The sequence below is a fragment of the Nothoprocta perdicaria genome, unplaced genomic scaffold, assembly GCF_003342845.1.
Source record: "Nothoprocta perdicaria isolate Ctin4 unplaced genomic scaffold, notPer1 scaffold_12, whole genome shotgun sequence".
In the NCBI taxonomy this organism is placed as follows: Eukaryota; Metazoa; Chordata; class Aves; order Tinamiformes; family Tinamidae; genus Nothoprocta; species Nothoprocta perdicaria.
The window spans coordinates 1,488,560-1,511,023 of NW_020454316.1; the positions used below are offsets into that span (position 1 = coordinate 1,488,560).

Genomic DNA, 22,464 nt, shown 5'->3' on the forward strand with positions numbered 1-22,464 from the left:
GGCATGCAGAGACCTCTCCACCCCTGCTCTGTGGAAAGAAAACACTGTTCCCAGGTGTCTTGGTCAGGAAGAGCACGAGAGGGACAGTACACAAGAAGAGTCACCCTGGGTCAGACCTGGGGCTCATCTAAGCCCAGAAACCCTCCTCCAGAAAGCTCATCCTCAGGTGCTTCCAAATCCAGACCTAGATGCTTCCCCTTGCTCAGTGCCCTCCTTCCTGCCCTGAATGGGGCTTCCTGAGCTGAAGGAAGCAGTCAGGCTGCCCACCCGCCTGCCCTCTGAACCTCTCTTGTTCTCCTTGGGACCCATTTACACTCCAGTCTCCACAATTTCCTGTGGTGATGAATTCTCCAGGTCATTGGTTGGAAAAAACACTTCTTTTGTTGGCCTTAACCCTGCTACCCAACGGCTTACACGAATATTTACATGAGGGAGAACAAGTGTGCACATGGGAAGAGAAGTTCCCTTAAATAAAGGCTGCTGGCGATGGTGAAGACCATCCTCTAGGTGAACTCGTCCATGGCTATTTCCATCCTGCTGCTCTGTTTGCTACATCAATATAACAAGCTAATTAAAAACACCCCGAGGAAAACAATTTCTAGTTCAGTATGAAAGACACCTGCTCTTTTCTTCCCCTCTCCTCACAAACAAGTCTACCTGCTGAGTCCAGCCCAAGCCTACCCCAAGTTTATTCCAAGTCACCCCAAGTCTATTCCAAGTCTACCTAATCTGGAAGGATTTCTGTCTCATTTCAGGCTTAAAGGCTGGCTCTCTGCCTGCAGTTGGAGCTGCTGGGGGACAGGCTGAGCTGCATGATGTGCCCTTGGAATGAGCGTACCTTCCGAAAGCTCCGTAGGTGTTCACTATTCGGAGAGGGTTGAAGGACGTGTTCATGACTTGTCTGGAGTTGAGCAGGTTGAGGACGACGGGGACGCTGAGGTACGCGATGAGGAGCCCGAAGGAGATGTTCACCACCCTGCGGATGTAGCAGCCTGTTTGGGACACAAAAGCAGAGCAGAGGGAAGCGGTTTCCCCACCGGCAGCAGCTCCTGCCTCCACACGGCCCGGCCTTCACCTGCCTCCCTGGGCCCTTCCTCTCAGCTCCCACGTCAGCCTGGGCCGACCACCACCCCATGCAACCAGAGAGACCTGGCCAAGGGGCCACACGCTATCGCTCGAGAGATCTGCCCTTCTCCAAACAGCCCGAGAAAGGTCTAAGAAGAAGAATGTCTAAAATATAACTGTGGCCACCACAGCTCCGTGGCCACCTCTGCTTTCCTGCAGATTCCTGCCTCCCTCATTCCCTTCAGATCTCCATCTCCCCCGGCCAACCTCCCTTCCTATCGCTGTCCTTCCCGTTGCAGAGCTGCAGGAAGGGGCCTCTCCGGGCCGGCCAGGGCTGTGCTGCGCTCAGGTGCCCTTGCAATCCAAAGAGAGTCCAACTGCAACGGAACAAACAAGCACAAGCGACCTCCAAAGAGTTCTTGTGCTTATGCCCGCTTTTCATTTGTTTAACATTAACAGCCAAAGGATCAGATTCAAAGCAATTGCATGGAGCCTTCCCCTTATCTCTGCAGGAGAGGGATGTTTATTTGAACCCCTCTCAGAAGCTATTAATAATTGTTTAGTCTGAGGACACTGCTGGAGCATCATTTGGCTTGGACGGGAGCTCGCTGCGACGCGGCTCCTCGCCCCCTGCGACCAGGATCTAGGCAGGGCCTTGGGGGTCACTGAGACGGGCTGGACCTTCTAACCAAGAGCAGCTTTGGACACAAAGTCCTGCACAGCACAGGCAGCATGAGTAGCTCCAGAGGCCACTTCGGACCGTACACGGGGTGTTCATCTTGTAACTCCTCCAGTATCCATGACCTTAAGCTCAGGATTCAAGAGATCCGGCCCATGAACTGTCAGCACCTTCTCAGTCCAGGGACTAAGAGGATCAAGTCAACAGGATCAGGATGAAGCCCCCAGCACCAACAGGAAGGACCTCTCCCCTTCGGAGAGGCACCAGAACTGAAAAGCTGCTAAAGATTTTGCCTTTCAGCAAAATATGTACGATGGGACACATCGAAAGTTTAACGGTATTGCAGTAGCCTTGCTCTTGCAAGGAATTAACACTTCTGGTTGGGAAACTGCGTTTCTTGGTAGATGAGAAAGGACAAGATATAGATGTGCATCTTGTTGATGTTTTTCACTATTCTGACAGATGTTTAGTATATTTAAAAATCAGCATCTGTAATTGCTGTTGACATTATAGTCAATTTGCTGCTTAAACGTGGTTTATAAAAATACAACTGCACATCTGTTCTGCAGCCCTAGGAAACCAGAGCGATGCTGTTGCTTGCGCAGGCAGTCTTTGCGAACAGGGCGGCTTGCGAGAATCACTTCAGAGGGGGACATGAGCCACAACAACCCCTTCTCCTACCTTAAAATAGACCCCCGTCTTTGCTTTTCCACGTTATAATATGAATATGTGAGGTCATCTTATCCCAAGCTGTGCAATACAGTGGCCACGGGGGCCCGACACGGCCGCTCCTCTTGCCTCCCCAAGCAGCTGCTGAGCGGAGCAAGACCAGGAGCCGAGTCTCCTTTCCAGTCAGTAAATGCATTATTGGAACCACGGCAGACCATCAATTTTGTTCTTTCTGCAAGCCTGGCCTCCTGTCCAGCTCTCTCTTCAAGCTGGGAAGCATTGTGCCTGTGGCTGGAGCACGACCACGTCCCAGGGGAAGGCAGAGGGCTCAGCCCAAGCAAACACGAAATCCTTGCCCCGAGCCACACTGGGTGTCTCATTCCTGACTTTTAAATAGTCAAAATATTTTCTAAAAAGTTGCTAGATAAATCATGCAGCTCCACATTGCTTACTTAGGCTTGGAGCTTGACCCTCACTGAAGTGAGCGCAATGAATGCTAACTCTCATGAGCAAAGATGTCAGAACTGCAGCTACAGAGCCTTGCCCGTTCCAAAACAAATACACCCGAACTAACAACGTGCCCTCTAGCGGCAACAGCGTGACAGATATTGATCAATGAGCCACCGCTTCTGCGCTGCCCTGTCACCACCGCAGCACCCAGACACCCTTCGACGCGCAGAGAAGGACCACAAGAGCTTTGCAGACCCACCTGCCCACCGCCCTGGTCTGCAGCGTGGCTCCTGCCAGCCCCAACTCACCGAGCGTCGGTGGGAGCCGCTCTCCGGCCGCCCGCCTGCCCTGCATCCGCGCCAGCCGCTCCTTGGCACCGCCCGGCCGGGCGCTGAAGAGGAAGGCCAGGCTGGCGTCGTCGAAGCACGCGATGCTGGGCACCATGGTGAGCCAGTTGAGGAAGCTCAGGTTGCCGCTCACGATCAGCAGCACCTGGAGGGGAAACCAGCAGCTCGGCGTCGCTGCCACGTGCTTAACGTTGGCATAACACAATACAGGGGAGTCCATCAAAACAAGGGGAAGCAAGGAAGGAAACCAAGGAGAATTTATATGGATAAAGCACAACTTCCAGTTTTTCTTTTCCTGGAAAGTTTTTCTTTTCCTGGAAAAACATCTTTTCCTGATGCCTGTTCAGACTGCTTGAGTTTTGAGACTGATAGGAATTCTTGTCCCGTTAGTCATATTCCTTAGGATTTAGCGCTAGTTTTGCTAATTAACTAGCTGTTCCTTGGACACATTAAAACAAAAGAAAAAGGGAAGAAAAAAGAAAAAGGAAACAAAGTCTCACCATCTTACCCATAAAAAATGAGGTTATAAAGCTGACTTAACGTATTACATGTTGAAAAATAATGCTCTGATGTAAGCAAGTCATTTATTTTCAGACCTGAGGCCAACTAAGGAGAATTCCCCCCCATTCCAGCTGGGCTCAAACTTGTAACCTTGTTTGGTCTATTATTTTTTTAGCAGACACTTTTCTATTCTCGCAGCCGAACTTTATCTTCCTGTAAAGGATTTACCCACATTTTTTAGCACCTGGGGTCAAAGAAGACTTTAAAGCTCTGAAGAAACAGAATGCCCTAAAGCAGGTGAGCCCGGCACCTCACGGCAGGAGAAGGTGGCCTTCCTCTCCAACCAGTCTCATCCTCACCATCGTGCTGCTCCCAGCCCACGATGCGGCTTTGGAAACCCTGCACACGATGGCAAGAGGCTGGAGGACTGACCATGGACTCAGTTGCCACCACTGATGACCACGACTGTCCCTCACCCCAAGTTGCACCCAAGGATACCAAGGTCTATAGGGGAAACGCAGCCCCAACGTGGACAGGCTCAAGTCAAACACAACAAATTCATGGGAAGCATGACACCATCACAAACTTTTATGTCCAAATGCATGCCCAAATGCAACTCCCCGGAATTTCGCTCTGGTTTATCCTGAAGTCTCCTCCCTCTTCCAGCCTGACCTTTTAGTCCCTAGCAAAGGTCTCATTTTCCTACGTTTGGTCTCTGTTGGGACCCGACTCTGTGGAGCAAAAGGTGGGCTTCCATGCAACCCCGGTCTGAGGACTTCCAACCAGCACGCACTTAAAAAGGACTTGCATTTTCTCGTTAAAAAATAACAATTAAACGTCAAAAGCATAACAAAAGTGTCTGAGATTAGCACTTTTTTTTTTTTTAAATACAGTGATTTGCAAGTTAGAATTTTCAAAAATGCTGCAGGACACTTAAGTAGCAGAGTCAAATAATACTAAAAAAGGGGGATTGGACTAATTACATTTAGTAACAAAAGTCCTAACTACTATTCAGTAAAAAGAAAAAAAGAAAAAAAGCTACTTACTTATCCTGAGTTGGATAATTACCCAGAATTGTGAGGGGAAAAAGTATTTAAATCTGAATTACATACACATGTTAGGTCCTTGAACATAACATGCTGTACTCGGAGCAGTAAATACATTTGGAGTTGCCCCGTCAGCCCATATGTGCTCCAGCTTTTCACTCAATGCATATTAATGGGCCTGTATTCATTAACGCACTTCTCGCTTAGCTGTTTTGTTAGCAAACTCTGATCCTGTTTTGATTTGATTTGCCTCGCACAATTGCAGTAATATTAAGAAAATAATTCTCCACTTTACCACTTCTGCAGCGGATCATTTTACAGCTTTATAAGGAGCGACTGGGTGGTCCATTAGACTACTTTTTTTTTTTCAGTAGTGATTCACCTCTCTTTATTGCCTGGAAGTCAGCAGCAAAGCTATCTAATTTCCACCAGCCTCTAAAATCAGGGGATTCAAAAATAATACAAGTTTGGCGTTTTCTGGTCTGTGGGCGGAATCACGAACCTGACACTTTTTTAACTGCAGTTATTCCAGCTGGATCCCGACGGTCGCCGCTGGCCAAGGGCACCGCCGAGCCGGCACCGAGGAGCAAATCCTGAAGGGTTAAGCTCATCCCTGGGACTGCGAGGGGTGCGAACGCAGCAGGCTGAGCTGAGCTTTGCAGAAACAAACCTGCCCGGAGCTCCTGGCGCAGTCAATGAGCAGCAGGGCGGACAGTTCATCAAACGCGGGGACGTTGGCAAGCGGCGTCCTGGCCATGGTGGCCCCGGCGCCGGGTGCGGGCAGCACCGAGGCCGTGGTGGCCGCGACGCTCTGGGTGCACTCAGGGCACCCTTGGCGAGGCGGGCAGCTCTTCGCCTTGGCTGAGGCTGCGCCTGGACCTCAATCCTTGTCTTTCCCACGAAAGCTCCGGAGGCTTCGCGTGGCTCCTGGTTTAGGGAAGGTCCTCGCTGCTCCCGGATGACACTAATTTCCCGGCGCATTTTGGGTGCTGCTCATTTCCCAGCGTGGTTCAGCTCATGGTGAACGACCGCAAACCCTCTGCACAACCTCGCACTAGACACCCATGCTGGGGAGACACCAGGGATTTGGCATCTCCAAGACTCCAAAACCAACCTGAGGTCATCCAAGACACCAAATTTTGCACTGAGAGACAATTTCAGAACCAAAAGCACCAAACTTTTCACCAAGCACAGCCTGGAGCTTCTCCGATGGTGACACCGCCGATGTCACCTGCATCTCCTGTCTCACCTCCGGGGCCAGCGCACCCTGCCCTCGGTCACGCTCCGCACCCACTGAGCGTCTTTCTCCTGCTGGACAATATTTAAATGCACAATTATAACAAACAGATGGCATCAACCCCTGCGGTGATTTTTAAAAATTTTTTATTAAAGCACAGTATTAATCATGGTAATTGGGTAGGAACTTTAAGGTTATAAAACTACAGCATGTCTAATGAGCGAGCTCCTTATAGGAGGAACTGAGGTTTTTAATCTAATAATGTCACTTTTATGGATTATGACTGGAGTTTTATGAAGTGTGATATGAAATACTGTGGATTCATGGCTCTCACTGGATTAATTTGGAAAAGTAGTTTTCCTGGTTCTAGGCCCAAAAACAATTATTCCTTACATTTCTGTCCCCTGCACCATTACCAAACCCCTCTGTCAGAAAATGGGCACCTACACCCATAACTTTTTTACAGGTTAGACCTCTTTGTTTGGCTGGGTTTTATTTTTTCACTCACAGATTGTTACAAACATCCAGCAGGTACTAGAAGCTCATATTCTTTGCAGCAGACTCTATATTTGTCCGACAGGAACGACAACAATGGGCTGTAAACCCCTGAACGCGGCCCGGGGATGGCTGCGAGCTCCTAGGCTAAGGCAGATCACAGGGATGTGGCCACCACGGGGCGTCGGAGCAGTCGGATATTATGCAATTTGCAAAATAAAGCCCAAATTAAGGTGAAAATGGAGCTGATTTACTCTCCTTTGTAATTTATTTCCAGGACGTGTCTCACTGCATCAAAGACGGGCTGTTCTCTCCACTTCGGTCTACTGTCTCTTCTCAACCCAACGAGCCCTGTTGGTTCAACCCTCCTTGTGAAGCCACCTCCAGATTCTCTACATCCGGGGCCGTTCCCCGTGTCCTCCGCGTGTTCTGGAGTCCAGGGCTTTCCCGAAGCAATTTGCCTTTAGCCAGGGCTGTCCCAAGGACAGCTGGCACGCAGGATCCCTTCATGCACCTTGCAATCCTCTGTGCAAGCGCAACGGACCCAAGGAATGGGGACCCCAACAACCGGGACCTTTGGACCCAAGGGACCTTTGGACACAAACAATGCTTTCCTAACGTTTTAGCTTTTATGCTGGACCTACACTTTGTCAAGATTATTTTGAATTCGCATCACATGCTCCAATATACCGCCCATTCCCTGTGCCTTCATGTGGTCTGCTAATTTAACACGCATTATCTAATTCCATGATTTGACTGAAAACCCTGAATATCACCAGAGAGACGCTACGGAAGACCCTCCATAAATCCTTCCACTTGACAGCCAGCCACTGATAGCTACTGAATAGAGTCTTCCATCCACTTTTGTCCCTTGGATGCCATTTCCTACTTTTTATGGGCCCTGTTTTCATGGATTGTTTATGAGATTTTATGTGAAATGGTTTCAAAAGTCTCACTAAAAGCACATATTGTTTCTCCTCTATTCATGCGCCGTGCTTTGTCAATGAACTAAAGCCGATGGCTTTTACACAGCTTGCTCCTGGCAAATGCCCGGTGGCCGTCGCCGTCCCCTTGGTTTTTCTTTGAGATTTTTACAAATGACCTGCTTGAGCATTTTTTACAGTATTTTTCCAGCAACGACCCTATAATCTCCCTGTTTCCCCGTTTTTTCCCTTTTTAGAGGACAGGTATTTCATTAGCTCTTCTCCAGTCTCTCAAGACTTCATCTACATTCCCGGGGTTCCCAGAGATATCACTAAGGCTGACAAGATTTCAACGGCCAGCTCTTTAGGAGCCCTAGGTGGGTTCCCTCTGGCTCACAGGATTTGAAGGGATCCAGCTCAGCTCCGCTTTCTCCAGCTCACCTCTACTCGGGCTTGAGGTCATTCTGCTTTATTACTGGTATTAATTATTCCAACAGCCTTGGCACATGTGACTTCTTAGTGATGGCTCCTCCAAAAATCCTCTTTTATCATTCCAAGATATGAGACCACAGTTATCATTTCAAAAAAGGAAAAAATAAATGGAAAAAATGATTCCTTTTTGTTCCTTGTTCACAAAATAAAAAAGCACCTACTCACGCCATGCTAGTGAAATTTGGGGAAAAGAGAAAATTCTCATCTGGGCATTTTCAGAACACCAGTACCTGTCACACACGGACCTCGCCACCATAGATCCCCAAGGAGCAACACACTGGGGCCAGCTCAGCTCACTGGGACAGCTAAAATCCCTCCCTAAAGTCCTGCTGCTGGGGCTCCAAAACTGAAGAACGCTCCTCAGATGACTTTATGTGTCACCACACAGGAATTCTGCCTTTCAAACTGTTTCTTATGGATCTTTAGGAAGGAACAGAGGGAAGCAAGGAGCCAAGGTTATCAAGGTTATTGAGGAGCCCGTGTGCGTTCGCTGGCGCTACAGGGGAAAGCAGCTGCACCATCAGGTCCAGCGGGACTGTCTGGTCCCCAACCCTTTCCATCCTGCACATGCCAACAACGCTGCTCTGCAGCTCCACGGAGCCAACGGCACGGACTCCAGCCCGGAGAAATGCCTGCACGAGACTTACTTGCCCTGGTGTTCCTGGTGGCAACCTCAGAGAAGGGTGAGCTCCGAGATGACCCCAACCAGCCCCAGTCTTCAAGCAGAGCAGCCAGGACTGTGGGGCCGGGTGACCCAGGGCTGGGATGGGCGATGGATGGGAATGGCACGTCCATGCCACTGGAATTGGAAGCACACAAGTGCTTCTGGCTGCTTTGGGAAGCCTTCCTCACCCTGTGTTCCTGTGCCATCCATGCATGGGCTGGGTCTCTCTACAGAGAACTGCAGCTTTCTCTCAGTGGGCAGAAATTGCTGGTTTTTGGTCAAAGTCATCTCTCCTCCTCCAAAACCTGCAGTCCCAGTTCCAAGAAGCCCCTGCCCATAGGACAAGCTGAAACTCAGAACATCCGAAGCTGGTCCCTCCCGCAAGAGATAGGAAGGACAAGCCTCAAAAGCCAAATTTGATTTCGATGCACCTCCAGTTACTTGCGTACCATGAAAACACAGCCTCCCACAAAGGAAAGCAGGCTATCATCCCCCCATCTGGTTTCAGTTTGAAAAATACTTATAGATGTAGCTTTTCCCAAAAGTTATTGTAGGCACGGGCAAAAAATTCCCATTAGATGACAACAGCAAGAACATCTAATTTTCCCCTATTATTAATTTAGCGTCTTATTAACTTCTTAACTCAGCATTTGCATGAGGATTTAATCTCTGTTTTGCAGAGCTATTTAGTGCAGAATAATACACAGGAAAATAATTACTTCTGTCCACTTGCTCTGTTTAGTACAGTAGATAAAATAGTTTTTTGAATCCCATAGAAATTCAGAACGCTGTGGGAAGCACCAGGAGAAAAGGGAGCAAAGGGGAGGTTTGAGAGAAGCACAGTTTGACTTCAGTTTGCTTTTGAATGCAGAGTGAATTCCAACTTCATACCCACTACATCAAGCAGCCCATGTGCTTTTCTGTATTTTTTCCCTTAAACACAATCTGCTTTTGCTTTCACAGCATGGAAAAGCCAGCAAGTTAATCCCAGCGTGGTTGAGCCAGGCTCAAGCAGGGCGGGACGTGCGGCACCAAACCCACGCGGGCGCTCCGGAGCACGACATTCCTGACACACTCAATATGCATCTGCTTCCTCCCTGTTTTCTCCCCCTATAAAATTCTGACAATCAAGACATAATATACAAATCAAAGGATTTTTTTTTCTGCTTCAGGCAGAGAAAGAAAACTCCTTTATTTCCATCCTTTACATGCCAGGAGAACAGCTAAGGTCAAGACCATCTCTGAGATCTCTCCCACAGGTGCTGCTTGCCTCAAGATTTCCCAGATCGGTGGCAGGACACCTACCAGCCCACCTAGAGCATTGCAAAGCCACATAATGACCCAAATTCCATATCCTGAACAAGGTTTCATGGTCAAGGGCTGAGTATTTCCTGCCCACAAGATGACAGGAGAGAACCCACATCAGAATACAGAAATAAGGAAATAATGAACTATGAGATGTCCGGATAACAGGTATTTTAACAAAGTCCCTTGCACAGATGCTGTGCACATTTACTCTAAGATGATTAAATATACATAAACGATAGATTTGGAGACAGAAAAAAAATTGCTAGAATTTGGATTCAGCTAGAGAAAATGCTAGAATTACCATTTAATAATTGATATGCTCAATAGAGATTTTTATTTTCCTAAACATCTGTGATTGGTGGCTGCACAAGCTATATCAATATATCCATATTTACCCTCTAAAACTCAGAAGTGTGTTTATAATATTTGTAAATACTTACATGGCTAGAAGCTCCCCCAAACTCACAGACACATAATAGAAACATTGAGGAACAAAATAATGAGGCTCAAACACAATCGTACCAAAATCTTCACTAAAACTCATTCCTGAACCGGGTCAGATTCTGACATATTACAAATTGCATCGTAAGGAGTTTGCAATCCTCAGCCTAAGCACCTGGGCTAAGGTTACAAACAGAATTGTGCTAAAGCAATCGGGAAGCCAACGCTTTCCATTCCCGTTATATATGACATTTGTTCTTGATTGAAATGTGAAGCAATATAAATGTTTCAGTCTTCGCTCCGTTCTAATTTGGAGTTATATGAACCACCTACCGTAGCTCCCACAGATTAGGGGATTTCACCAAGGAGTATTTCTACGGATAAAGCACAACTTCCAGGTTTTCGATGGAAACTATTTTAAAGAGAAGCAAGAGAGTGAAAGAGAAGTAATTATATATAACCTTGCAAAAACCTCACACTTTGGAATTGAACCTGATCTCCAGCGCTTAGTGGTCAGGAAAGCCCTGCGAGGACGGTGGCACCGGGCCCCCCGAGCCGGCCAGCTTGGGAAACGTGATGCTGAGGAAGGGCCTGACCCAACACGTGAAGTCCTCAAGGTGTGTAAAATACACAGGCAGCAAATAAAATCCCAAAGGACCAAAAAAATAAAATAAAATAAAATAAAATAAAATAAAATAAAATAAAATAAAATAAAATAAAATAAAATAAAATAAAATAAAATAAAATTGGGGAATGACATAAGGAGATTGAAAGGGTGGTGTTCACTGCTCCAGCTTTGCCTCCAAGGCTGTCCAAAGCGTAGGTATCACAAGACTCAGATGACTATTTCTCAATTCCCGGATGAGAAGCAGTCCAGAGGCTTCCTCCTGGGGGATGATTTTAACTTGACTACAAGAATTTGGCCTTTTTCCTGGCCGTTTTCAACCGAACTCCCTTCCCCTAAGAGTCCCCATGCTGATCTATGGTCAAGGATCTGTGGCAGCAGTTTTTAGGCAGGAGGCCCAAGCTTGATTCCACCTCCTCATCTGCACTGTGATAAAAGTCCAGTGTTAAAAGGGTTAAATTCAGTTTCTTTTTCTGTCTTTTTTTTTTTTTTTTATCATGTAGCACAAGGACTCAGAGCCAGTATTTCTATTCCAGGAAATTTTATACATTTAACTCAATTACTGAACCTTTGTGTGTGAATTGAGGATCAGTTGCTTGCTTTGGGTCTGAAATACAAGCTGCCTCCTCCTGTCCTACTCCTTCAGAGCAGGGAGATGTCCTCGAATTACGGACTTTGACACATTTATTCTGCTCTGCAGCTTTGTTATGTAAAATACCTCTTGGTGTTGCTTGATCCATTGACTCTTTCGCTAGAGGCTACAGTGTTCCACATTAATATATTACAGGCTAAATAGCTGCTGAAGGACTGTTTATGTAAGCGCTGGAACAATATAAAATGAAAGAATAATTTTACAGAAGGAAGGAATTTTTTGCGACTCTGTTCTGAATTATCAACATCTTTCCATCCTCGACGGTAAAGTTACATCCTAAAGGGAGAAGCTGTCACAGACATATTTAGCAGCAGGAATCTTCCAAAACTTTTTTTTCCCTTCAACTAAAGGCCAATAAGCACAGGCCAGTGAGTCTCAGAGAGCTTGGATCCTGCAGCAGGACCCTCTGGAGACACCTTTTTCTCGGTTCTACTCTCATTTGCCCCAGAAGTTGCCTTTAGGGGAAGGCCTGCTATATTAAGTAGTTGCTTGGGAGACACAAGGCCTCCTCAATCATTTCTGAGGTAGGATTGAGCATATTAGGTCGAGATACAGAGTTTCTCTAGGGAGAGACTTGGCATCCCAAGGAAAGATGGTGGTAGATGATGCTTTCTCTGGAGCTCATCCCAGCAGGAGTCAGGAACAGTTGTGATTGCTCCCCAAAAAGCACCTTGCAGACATACCATGGGAAGGAGGCACCAACTCAACACACAAGGGTCTCGGTCAGGAGGGGCTGGAGCAGGAGGAAAGGAGTAAGAACTGTCTGGAGCCAGTGGCCTTCTCAGTCTCTACCAGCATGCGATCAGAATCTGGCCCTCATTTCAGCCTGAGAAAAATATATTAGCATGTAATTATGGGGCCTTGTGTGGGCTTTGAAATGGGATGTAAAACCAAGTTCCTGATTACTCATGGTCATAAAAGAGACCATGGAATTTTCTGCGAAGCCAGGAGCAGCGGGCGGGACGCAGAAGACGTGAACCCAAACCTCAAGGCAGGTTTCACACTCTGCACATCTTGGTCCTTCAGGGCATTTCTGATGATCCTGGTGCACAGCAGAAGGGCTGCGATGTCCCACCCTCTTTAGGGCTGCATTTTGGAGAGCTTCGAACATCTTGGTTGCAAAATGATGTAGGATTCTGCACATGACACCAGGGTTACGGCAAAGCAGATGGCTACTCCAAAACACGCCTGGATTTCTTCACCCAGCGCAACAGCAGTGCTCGCTCCAATTAGCTCATTTCATCAATAAAGGCAAACAGCATATTAAAAATTTTCTACATCTATTAATGGCGCAAGCGTTTCACTGACCAGCTCCATCCTGCTCATTAAAAATGCTTTTCATAGCGAATGTAGAGGTCAAGTCCAGCAGTAGTGCTCTCCTTCAGTGGTATCTCCAGTGGGATCATGCTGGAAGGAGACCCAAGCCATGCACATGGGAGGGTCAGCAGCTCTTGCCTCCTGTCTGCATTCCCTGCTGCAAGGGCAGCCTGGAAAGAAGGTTTTTCCAACGGGAATTTGAGGGTTTGTAGAAACAGGGCTAGTTCTGAGCAGCTCCTGCAGGAACCCCACGTCCTGGAGAAGCTTCTTCTTGCCCTGCTTCTCCTAGAAAGGACCCAGCCTGGGTCCTGGTCAGCACAGCAGAATAACATCACTCTGATTTGCAAGATAGCATCAAGCTGCGGATACAGGCCTGCTCAGGATGATCATTCTGCATCCGATACCTTCTCCTTCTTGCAACGAAAGCAACAGGGTCAGGCCAGAGACTCCTCCAGCCTCCTTCGAACAGAGGTCCTGGCTCCAGGCTGTCCTCCCGCTCCGCTACCTTGTCCGATTCTCAGGTATTCACAGAGCAAAACAAGAGAAGAGCTCAGGGGAGAGCTCTTCTCTGCCTTGGCTAATGATTAGCACCCAGTCTGCAACAGTAAAAGCAACTTTCTTACCAAAAAATGATTTAAGAACACACTCAAGAAGAGCAGTTTCAGAGCTTCCTTTCAAGCTGGTGTCAAATTTGAGCTAGACACCTAGTAAATAGCATTACAGCTTTAAAAAAACAATACTAAATATAGCCGTGTCTTTTGGAGAGCGCTAGCTGCACTGGGCAACAGTTGCCTCGTCAAGTTGGGCTGGGAGCATTTTGCTGCAGGTTTTTATTTTCCCTCTCTGCCGAGCTTTGCTACGTACTCAGATATTGAGGCATCATAGGAAAAATTCCAGCACGGCAAATCCTCACCAATTGTCGTAGCTTTCCATAAGGTGCAAATTTTGGGTTATAAAACTGTCAAGAAACGAAGAAGCTACAGGGGCTGCTTGTGCCGCTGGCCAGATGCGCTCCTGGACGCGGACGCAGACAAATATTAGCGGTGCCGCCGGCTCCCCGAGCCCCGGGAGCGGCGGGACACGGGTCCCTCTGCCTCCACGGCCCGGCTGCTGGTCCTCTGCAGAAAGCAGCAGCTTTTGGGGCTGGTTTTAGCTTCAGGAGGCACAGAGCAGCACCACGAGGGCTTCCCCACCGACCTGGACACCACGCAGTTGGTGCAGGGACAGTCCTGTGTCTGCAGCTCCACTTGTGTGTTGGTCCAGCCGCTGATGCCATCGCGTTTCTGCTAGGAGCAAATGTTATCTCCGAATATTATTGCAGGTTAAAAAACTGTTGGGCACAAGCATTTTTCACCCTAGTAGAACTTACCACCTTTTGGGCTCTATGCCATCCCAAAAGCAATCTGTAAATGGGAACAAAGCAGTAATTTGTTCACAAATTACTAGAGCTTATAGTTATTACGGCAAAATCCACTCTGGATGGTGGATTGTAGGTGATTATTTAATTATCAATAATTACCAATACAAAGTAGAACGGTATTGAGGCTAGAAAAGGAGAGACCCTTCGTACCCTACCCGTTTTGTCTACTGATTAGGACAAGAAACATGTAGGTTTAAACTTCCCTCTGCAAAAAATGATATGAATTAAATGCTGGTCGCTCAAATCCGGGATCAGTCTGGAGTCACATGGAACTGTTTATGTTCCTTGATTACAAGCATGCTAAGATACTTCTGGCTAAAGTACCTCAATTCCCCCTCCACATGCAGTTACTGCAGGCTCCTTTGAAATTCACTTTTTCAGTTATATTTAGATGAATCTCGACAATTGCCAAAGTAAGAGCAAAGCCCATTAGAGAAGGAGAATGCATCAGAAAGAAATCTGTTGTGATCAAGGACATTTTGCACAGTAATTGTCCAGGTCTTGGTAAATTTGGGATTCAGGTCATATCAAAGAGGGCATGGGGCAAACCAGCCCCTTGGAATCCATTTAGATGGGAGGCTGCATTGCAGACAGTCCTGACGGGCGGGAATGGGATCTCTATTACAGATCCCTTTCAAAACAAGTCAAATCCAAGGTTTTGGTTTGACCAGTTTGGATTCGGCGCAGCCAGCTGCAACGCTGGATCGGGACTGCAGTCCCCAAACGCGCTGGTATTTCAATCCCAACAGCCATTCAAATTCATCTTTTCCTTTTAAAGTGAAAAGCAAAGGGCACGACCACATCCGCAGGCACAGGGAAAACGCAGAGCGAAAGCAAAGGGGATGTCACATCTGATCAGCTTGACACCACGGTGGAAAACAGCGGTGGCTTCTCTGATTTATATCTTTCTGCAGCTACTTTCGGTGCTCATTAGAGCACATAATTTCAGTAACTCCAAGCTCTTAGCAACATCTGCAGTAAAATATTTAACTTGGGTTGGCTACTCGGTGTCACTGAAAGCCAAGGCTGGGCGTATTTCATGATCCCGGATGACCTGGATTTTTCCACCCACCCGACGTCTCGCAGCACGTTCGGGAGCTCAGACACTCCGCTCCCAATCCCAGCCATCGGCTTCCACAGGCTCCGGGAAATAGGAACCACTTGTGGTGTGAACACGCACCAAGAAACGAAATAACCCCAAGCCTGGTGTGGGGCTGGTCACCATTCGGTTTTAATAAAGAAAAACCAAAAAAGCCCCAGGGGTAAAAGTAAAATAAATGCTACGAATGTAAAAATTCTAGTAGAAGTGATGCATTAATAAAAAAATACATATATTGAAAAGGTGAAGAGCAGTTAGTGCCTGCATTTTTCAGACGCAGATGTCTGCAGAGGCCTCGATGGAGAGCGACCGAGGTCACCTACGTGGCGTCAGTGGCTGCCAAGGCTTCCCTTGCTGCTCCGAGGGCAGTTGTGCTGCAGTGGGCTGGCGTGGGGCACTTTGCTGGGACGAGGCACCCGGAGCAGAAGGCAGCACCGTGTGCCAACAGGTCAGCAAATGAATTTACTTTGGGCAAATCCAGATAGGCTTGGGAAAGAAAAACAAAAATGTGTTAAATAACCCATTTTTCTGCTGCCATCTGTGGCCGTGTCTGCTCAGCACTCAGGCGCCTTGCTTGCAATTCAGTTTACAATGGGAATGAGGTGTAAATTATGAAATGATCAAAAATGGACAACTTTCAGCTCCCCTACCACCCAGGGCTCCAGCTTTAGGTTTGCAGAGTGAGGCAGGGAAGATAAAGCTGTCTGAAGGGACCTATGCAAAAGAACAAACTCGGGGGGTGCAGGTTGCACACGCAGCATCCCGGGCTTCCAGCTGCCTAAGGAGCCTCAATCCCACGGGGAGCTTTGAAGCTCCGAGCCCCAGGGAGCCCAGGAAAGCGGGTATTTCCTGGCAGTATCCCGCTGCCTTTCCCAGCGCAGCTTCGGCCTCTGTCAGATGGGATCACATGAAATGTGGATCCCGGAGGATGCTGGAGAGGAAGCAGAAAATGCCACCCACTTGCAAGGTCACAGCTGCAAGGAGATCCCTGTTCACACCGCTGCACTGATCGCTTACATATGAGATGAACCTTGGAAGAGCAACACAAGGAAATGTATGAAGAGTAATACAAGGATACACACGAAGAGTAAGACAGGGATATGCATGAAGAGTAATACAAGTTTTTACATATATAAATATCTATAAATATACATGGGCCTGGTCCAGGCAGTGACACAGGACAGCCTCGCTGCTGGCAGGTAACTCGGCAATCAGCCCCTGCACTGACAAGAGCCAAATGGCAGCTGCAATGTCATCAAGGAGGGATGAGCACTTGGAATAACAACCGAGCCTGAGGTTTTGCAGCTCACAGCGGGCTCTAGCAGAGGATGAAACCCATCTGCCCGTCCATGAGTAAGGTGCTGGGCTCCAGAGCGAGCGTGTGACTCACTCCACAGAGCGAGCGCGTCCACGTCAGCCCTGCAGCTCCTTTGAAAAGGCTGCTCTTAGTCACCGACAAATTAGACCTGTCAGGAGACAGGGAGAGTAAACCTTGAGTATTGCCTGGCGCTGTGACTCAGCCAGCGTCACCGAGCAGGGTGGGATAGTGAGCTCCTTGGCGCTGGGTGATGATAAGACGCAAGAGACGGGAACGGCAGAGACGGAGCACCCAGGGCTCGCTCGGTGCTGTGCAAGGGTGTTTGAAACCCCCGTGACGGGAAGGCAGCTGGGAAGCAGCAGGAAGGAGGCCTGGGATGGGCAGGCCATGGGGCAGGGAAGATGCTGCTCCGGCTCCCCGGGGCCTTCGCCCCGCGCGGCGCTCCGGAGCCGCATTGTTCGCGGTGGTTTCAGCACCGCTTCGCAGCTTAATTTCTCCTGACAGTGAGGAGGAACCCTGAAGGTTTCTGTAAACCAGAATGTTTACGAGGCAGTGCCAGACAGGGAGACGGGTCCAACGCGGATGTGAGCAGCCAGCCCCTCGGCGCAGGACGTGCCACAAGCCATTAAGCTCCCGGCGCGCAATTCCAGCCCGAAATCGCTCCGAGACAGATAGCCGCGCGGCTCAGACACGGCTCAGGGGAGCTTAACGAAGCAGCAAATTACCGCTCTGCCCAGCAACTTCCACCACAGAGGTATTTCCCAGTGCGGGCTCACGGCAGCTGTGGTCGGCGCAGCCTGTTCTGGCGTCTGTGGTGGCACCGCCACTGTCACGGTCCTGGTGGCCACATGTGCCAGAGCTCCCACAGGGCCACGTGGGGCCACTGCCACCAAGGAGACATGAGAACGGTTGCACTCAAACACGACCACCGGCCCCACGGAGCTCTCTGTGAGCTGCTGGGATGCATCCTGCTTCCCAGCCTGCTCCTGGAGACCAGGAGCCTTTGGTCCCGTCCTGGACACTGCAAGGGCTGTCACCATCCTGTGAGCTCCGGGATATCCATGATGAATCATGAGTACCTGGGACTTCTCCAATACTTCCCTTGCAGATCTCCAGTGTCTTCCCAAACCAGTAAAGGGCAGATGCTAAAACAGAGGCAAGCGAGGAGCCCCAGTGCAATGCGGAGGCTTTAGAAAGGACCAGGGAGCAGAGCCCTTTCTAGCTCTGTCGCCCACACCAGCAACCTCACTCGGAAGGAAAGACAACTGCCAGGAGCACCGGATCCACAGCCGCACGGCTCTGCCCGCGGAAACCCACAGAATCCCAGAGCAGTTGAGGTCGGAAGGGACCTCTAGGGATCATCCAGTCCAACCCCCCGCTCAAGCAGGGACACCCAGAGCACACAGGGCGGCATCCAGGGTTGCAATCTCTTCACATCCCCGACACAACCATCCTCCCAATTCATTTGGCAACTCTTTAAGTGAAAGGTCTAGATTATCCCGACTGCCCCTGAAGGACGGAGGCGCCGTGGAGCGGGACGGAGCAGCCTCGGTCCGTGCATCTCCCCAGCACCCTCTCCTTGGGCAGCCAGCGAGCAGCGGCACGCGGTCCCCGTCACGTCCAGCCGCGCGTGCAGCGCCCACCGCCGCTCTCAGAACCTTAATATCAAACAAGTCATATCCCTTATGGAATTTCCTAAGTGAGTCTGTTTATATTTTTCTCTACATCATAGTTAATATTTTAAGATTGGCTCTTTCTCTTTTCCTTTTTTTTCTTTTTCACATTCATGTGTTTTTTCTCATTTTATAAATTAGGTTTCTTGTTTAGTAGCCATGGCAACGTCTGACTGTGGTGGTTACACCACAGCCTGGGGCTTTTTTTCTTTCTTTTTCTCCCCCCAAAGCAGCCTTAGAAAAAAAAAATACCCTTTAAATAAACAGAAGGATAAAATCAAAGGGGCAAGTTCCGTGCTGACTCCTCCTGCCTCCCCTCCAATGACCCACTTCGAGGAGACTTCCCAGCGTGGTGGGTGAGGACTCATTTGGCTTTAATCCTGCCAAGTCTTATCCACTTAGCTGACTTCAGTGGGAACACTCGGCACACATGTGCAAGTCTTTACGGCCCCGGGCGCGCGCCGCCGGGGCGGGAGGCTGCGGGCTGCCTGGCACCGCTGCCCGGGCGGCATCTTCGCACAACAGCGGCAGGTCGGCGGTGCTGGGCACCGAGGGGCAAAACACACAGAATCCCAGGATGGCTGAGCTTGGGAGGGACCTCTAGGGATCATCCAGCCCTGCCCCTGCTCCAGCAGGGACACCCAGTCAGGTTTTGAAGATCTGCAGAGCAGGAGCCTCCCCGGGCAGCCTGGGCCAGGGCTCGGGCACCCTCACACCAAAGATGTTCCCCCTGACATGCAGACGGAGCAAACACGCTGTCATTCCACACTAAGGGAGGACACGGCCTTGCCTGTCTCGCACTGCTGCATTTGGGCACTATTGCCTCACCAATGGTGGCTCCTGAGCACCAACCTCGACGTCGCGCGGGGGCTGCGCTGCAGGAAGAGGCAGCGGCCGGCTCGGGATCGGAGCCCTCCTCGTGCTCCGGTTCAGCGAAGCTGCTGGTGCCCATGTGCATCCGAGCAGGATGGATCGGCCCAGGACACGGCTGGAGGGCAGGGGGACCGGGGACCATCCATCCAGAGCACCTCGACGCCAAGGGGCACTAAGCGGCACCGCGTGCCCAGCGAGCTGCTCCTGCATGCCCCGGCAGCACTGCTAGACTGCGCCTGTTCAGGACGTTGGGAACCAGGAGCTCGGGAGCAACTTGTGCTTTTGGAAAAGACCAAGACTGTGTCTTACTGAGCCCTCTCCCACACGCTCCGTAGGTTGTGATGGGTTATATGGATCTGCGCTTACCAATGGCAAAGATAACTAAAATTCCATGGCCCGTTTTACCCATAAAATACCAATTACACTGGGAGCCAAAGGCACGGAAAGCAGCTCCGAACCAGGAGGAGGCAAGGGGAAGAGAAAAGGCCGGGAATGCAACAAAGGAAGAGGAACCTCCAGTGCGGCAGAACCTCTGGGAGCCCCGAGACACCGAGGCCAGATGTTCGGAGGTCGACGTAACCTGATTCCAAGAAGGAAGAGGATGTGTTTCTTAAAATTCCCTGTTGTGTTTTAATTTACCGCAGTCTTGCAGAGGATGCATGTGGTGATCACAGGTGGGGTTTTAGATTGACCATAAACATGAAGTTGGGGGCAAAAGACTGGAGCCATTTCAGCTCCCAGTGCCAAGACGGTTGAGGTACAGATTTCCATGAAAACATCTCCCTCCCTTCCCCTGCTCTCCAGCAATCAGTAATTGGAGCCAAGAGGAAAAATCCTCCTGGAGAAGCTGCAGCCACCACCAACCCTTTTTGCTTCCTTTGGCTGCATGCAGAGGGAGGAGGGGAAGGATGCTGGTAACATCTGAAGCTCCGGCTCTTATCTGTGGTTATGTTTCTTCTAAGTGTCCTCAGGAAAATGAGCTCTGGGCTTCCTTAGGACCCCGCTGACTGCCCCGAGTGCTTTGCAGGGAGGAAAGAGAAACGTTGGCCTCCCAGTGGCTCTGGCACCGTCCCACCTGCCCACCGAAGCACAGCAGCTGAGCTGATTCCGATGCATCAGGTTTCCCAGAGCCCCAGATCCCGACCCTTCCACCTTGGCTGTTCTCCCTCGATCAGCAGAACTGGTAGATTTGTCATCCCCATCCCAGAGGGATCGGGGTGGGATGAGAACCGGGTTGCATGAGCTGGCCATGGAGCAGAGGACATGACTGGTGCAACGAGGGCACCTCGCCCCTTCCCTTTCTCTGTCCTTGCCACACAAGTGCCCAACAAGAAAGCCACCAATCTGCCATTGCTAGGAGAACGACGAGCCTCAGAAAGAAATGACCTAGACAGTTACGAAGGGTCAAGTGATCCTTGTCTTGCAGCCCCTACCAAACACTTCAGGTATTGAGAAGCACAAGCAACAAGCTGCAAACATTGTTCTAGACCACTTGCTTTCCCAGCCTTTGCCAAACTGGCCCCAATCAAGGGTTGGCTTGCAAGTTTTTCTAATTACAGCAGGGTGTAAATTCAAAGCGGTGTCAGCCACGGACCCGTTGGCGTCAGCGAGAAAAACCCATCAACCTCCTGCAAAGGGAGCCGCTGCCCCACGCAGAGCAGAGCAGCCTCGGGTGCCCGTCGTGCCCGCTCGGGGCCGGGCAGAGCTGCAGCTGCTCCGGGAGGATTTCGCCCTCGTCGGAGCCTTCTCTGAGTCGCCAGCTCCAAGACGCCCCGGGTTTCCTCGGAAGATGAAAGCCGTGAGTGACACAGGTTTCCTGCAATCTCCAGCTGCTGCATGGCCAAGGAGATAATGTCTTTGGTGGCGCCTGGGGACGCGGGGAGGCAGCTGTGTAAACTGCGTGTGGGCTAGAGCATCGCGGGGCCGCATCCTCATCCCAACACTTCCAAAGCAAAATAAGTCCTCTCTAGAGGCAGCATCATTACAGGGAAACATTAAACCCAGCAACTTGGCCCAGAACAAGCAAATGAGCTATTTTCATCTAGGCAAGACACGAGAAAATCCATTTGTGCTGCTACCCTCAGGCAGCTCGGACACCCAAACTCAGGGCTTTCGTTGCCTTTGCTCTGGAATTACATGGGATTCGCTGCTTTAATTAAAGCCAACGAGCCTTGGGGCCAGGGAATCCCCAGCCCACTTCAAACCCGCAGGGCTGCCACTCAAGGACCTGGGACTGTTTTTATGGATTTTCCATTCAGCGGATACAAGGTTTGCTCATGCCAAGCTATCCGCAGGCATAGATGATGTGCAGGTTAACTTAGCAGAAAATCACCTCCCTAAATACAAAAATTAACAACAATAATAATAATAATGATGATGATAAGAATAGAGTTGCCAGAGAAACCCACGGGAGGAGCAGAATGGAAGCAGCTGCAATGAATAGTTGTAATAGAGGAAAGATCAAAGAGCAGCAATCGTGGACCCCCCGGCTCGGCCAGGAGGGCTCCCTGGTGCTGTCTGCATGGCACAGTCCTCCTCAGAGCCACCACCAACAGGACACCAAGGACAACCGCCCAGCACCAACCTCTGCCTCTTCCAGCAGCTTGAACAGCCACCTCCTGCTTTCACACCTCTCTGTGTGACACTAATGAACGATTCTCTTCTTGATACGTGTATTATAAACTCCTCTAAAAAGGTTTACAATCTGCCATCTGTTGCCAATTAGGCTTTCTTTCCTTTTTTTTTTTTTTTTAAATAAACTTTAATATAAAACATTATTTAAGGCGTCTCAAAACCTAGATACTGGGGGAAAATCCCAAATCCAAAAGCCACGATTACACGGCTGCAAAGCGAGCAAACATGAGCAAAGGATGGGCTCTCCCATCCTGAGAGCCCAGGCCGGGAGACACGACGTGGTGGCTGTGAACCAGGAATAGGGCGCAGGGACTGGGATTAAGCCCGCTTTACCTGGGAGCCCAGCACGCACAGCCATTACGTGATGCTATACAGGGCTGTGCATTAAACGCCTCTGATTCAGATTCAGTGCTTGAGTCCTTTGGCTTGAGCGACAAAATGTTTAAAAGGGCTGCGGTCACTGTAGTAGCTGCACCTACTAAAATAAATAATCATCCCTGGAAAGATGGTAACGACACACGCTCAAAATCCTGTCA

At 49.6% G+C, this 22,464-nt stretch overlaps 1 protein-coding gene across 2 annotated transcripts in view; it reads right to left on the bottom strand.

The window, feature by feature from the left end:
- LMF1 (lipase maturation factor 1) overlaps positions 1-22,464 on the bottom strand; it is a 126,297-nt gene that overhangs the window by 17,282 nt on the left and 86,551 nt on the right. For both annotated transcript variants that reach the window (XM_026054023.1, XM_026054024.1), the window contains 2 exons: positions 3,172-3,355; positions 839-992 (listed from right to left, as the gene is read on the bottom strand). In XM_026054023.1, the coding sequence (XP_025909808.1) occupies positions 839-992; positions 3,172-3,355 (338 nt within the window). The remainder of the gene's footprint in view (positions 1-838; positions 993-3,171; positions 3,356-22,464) is intronic.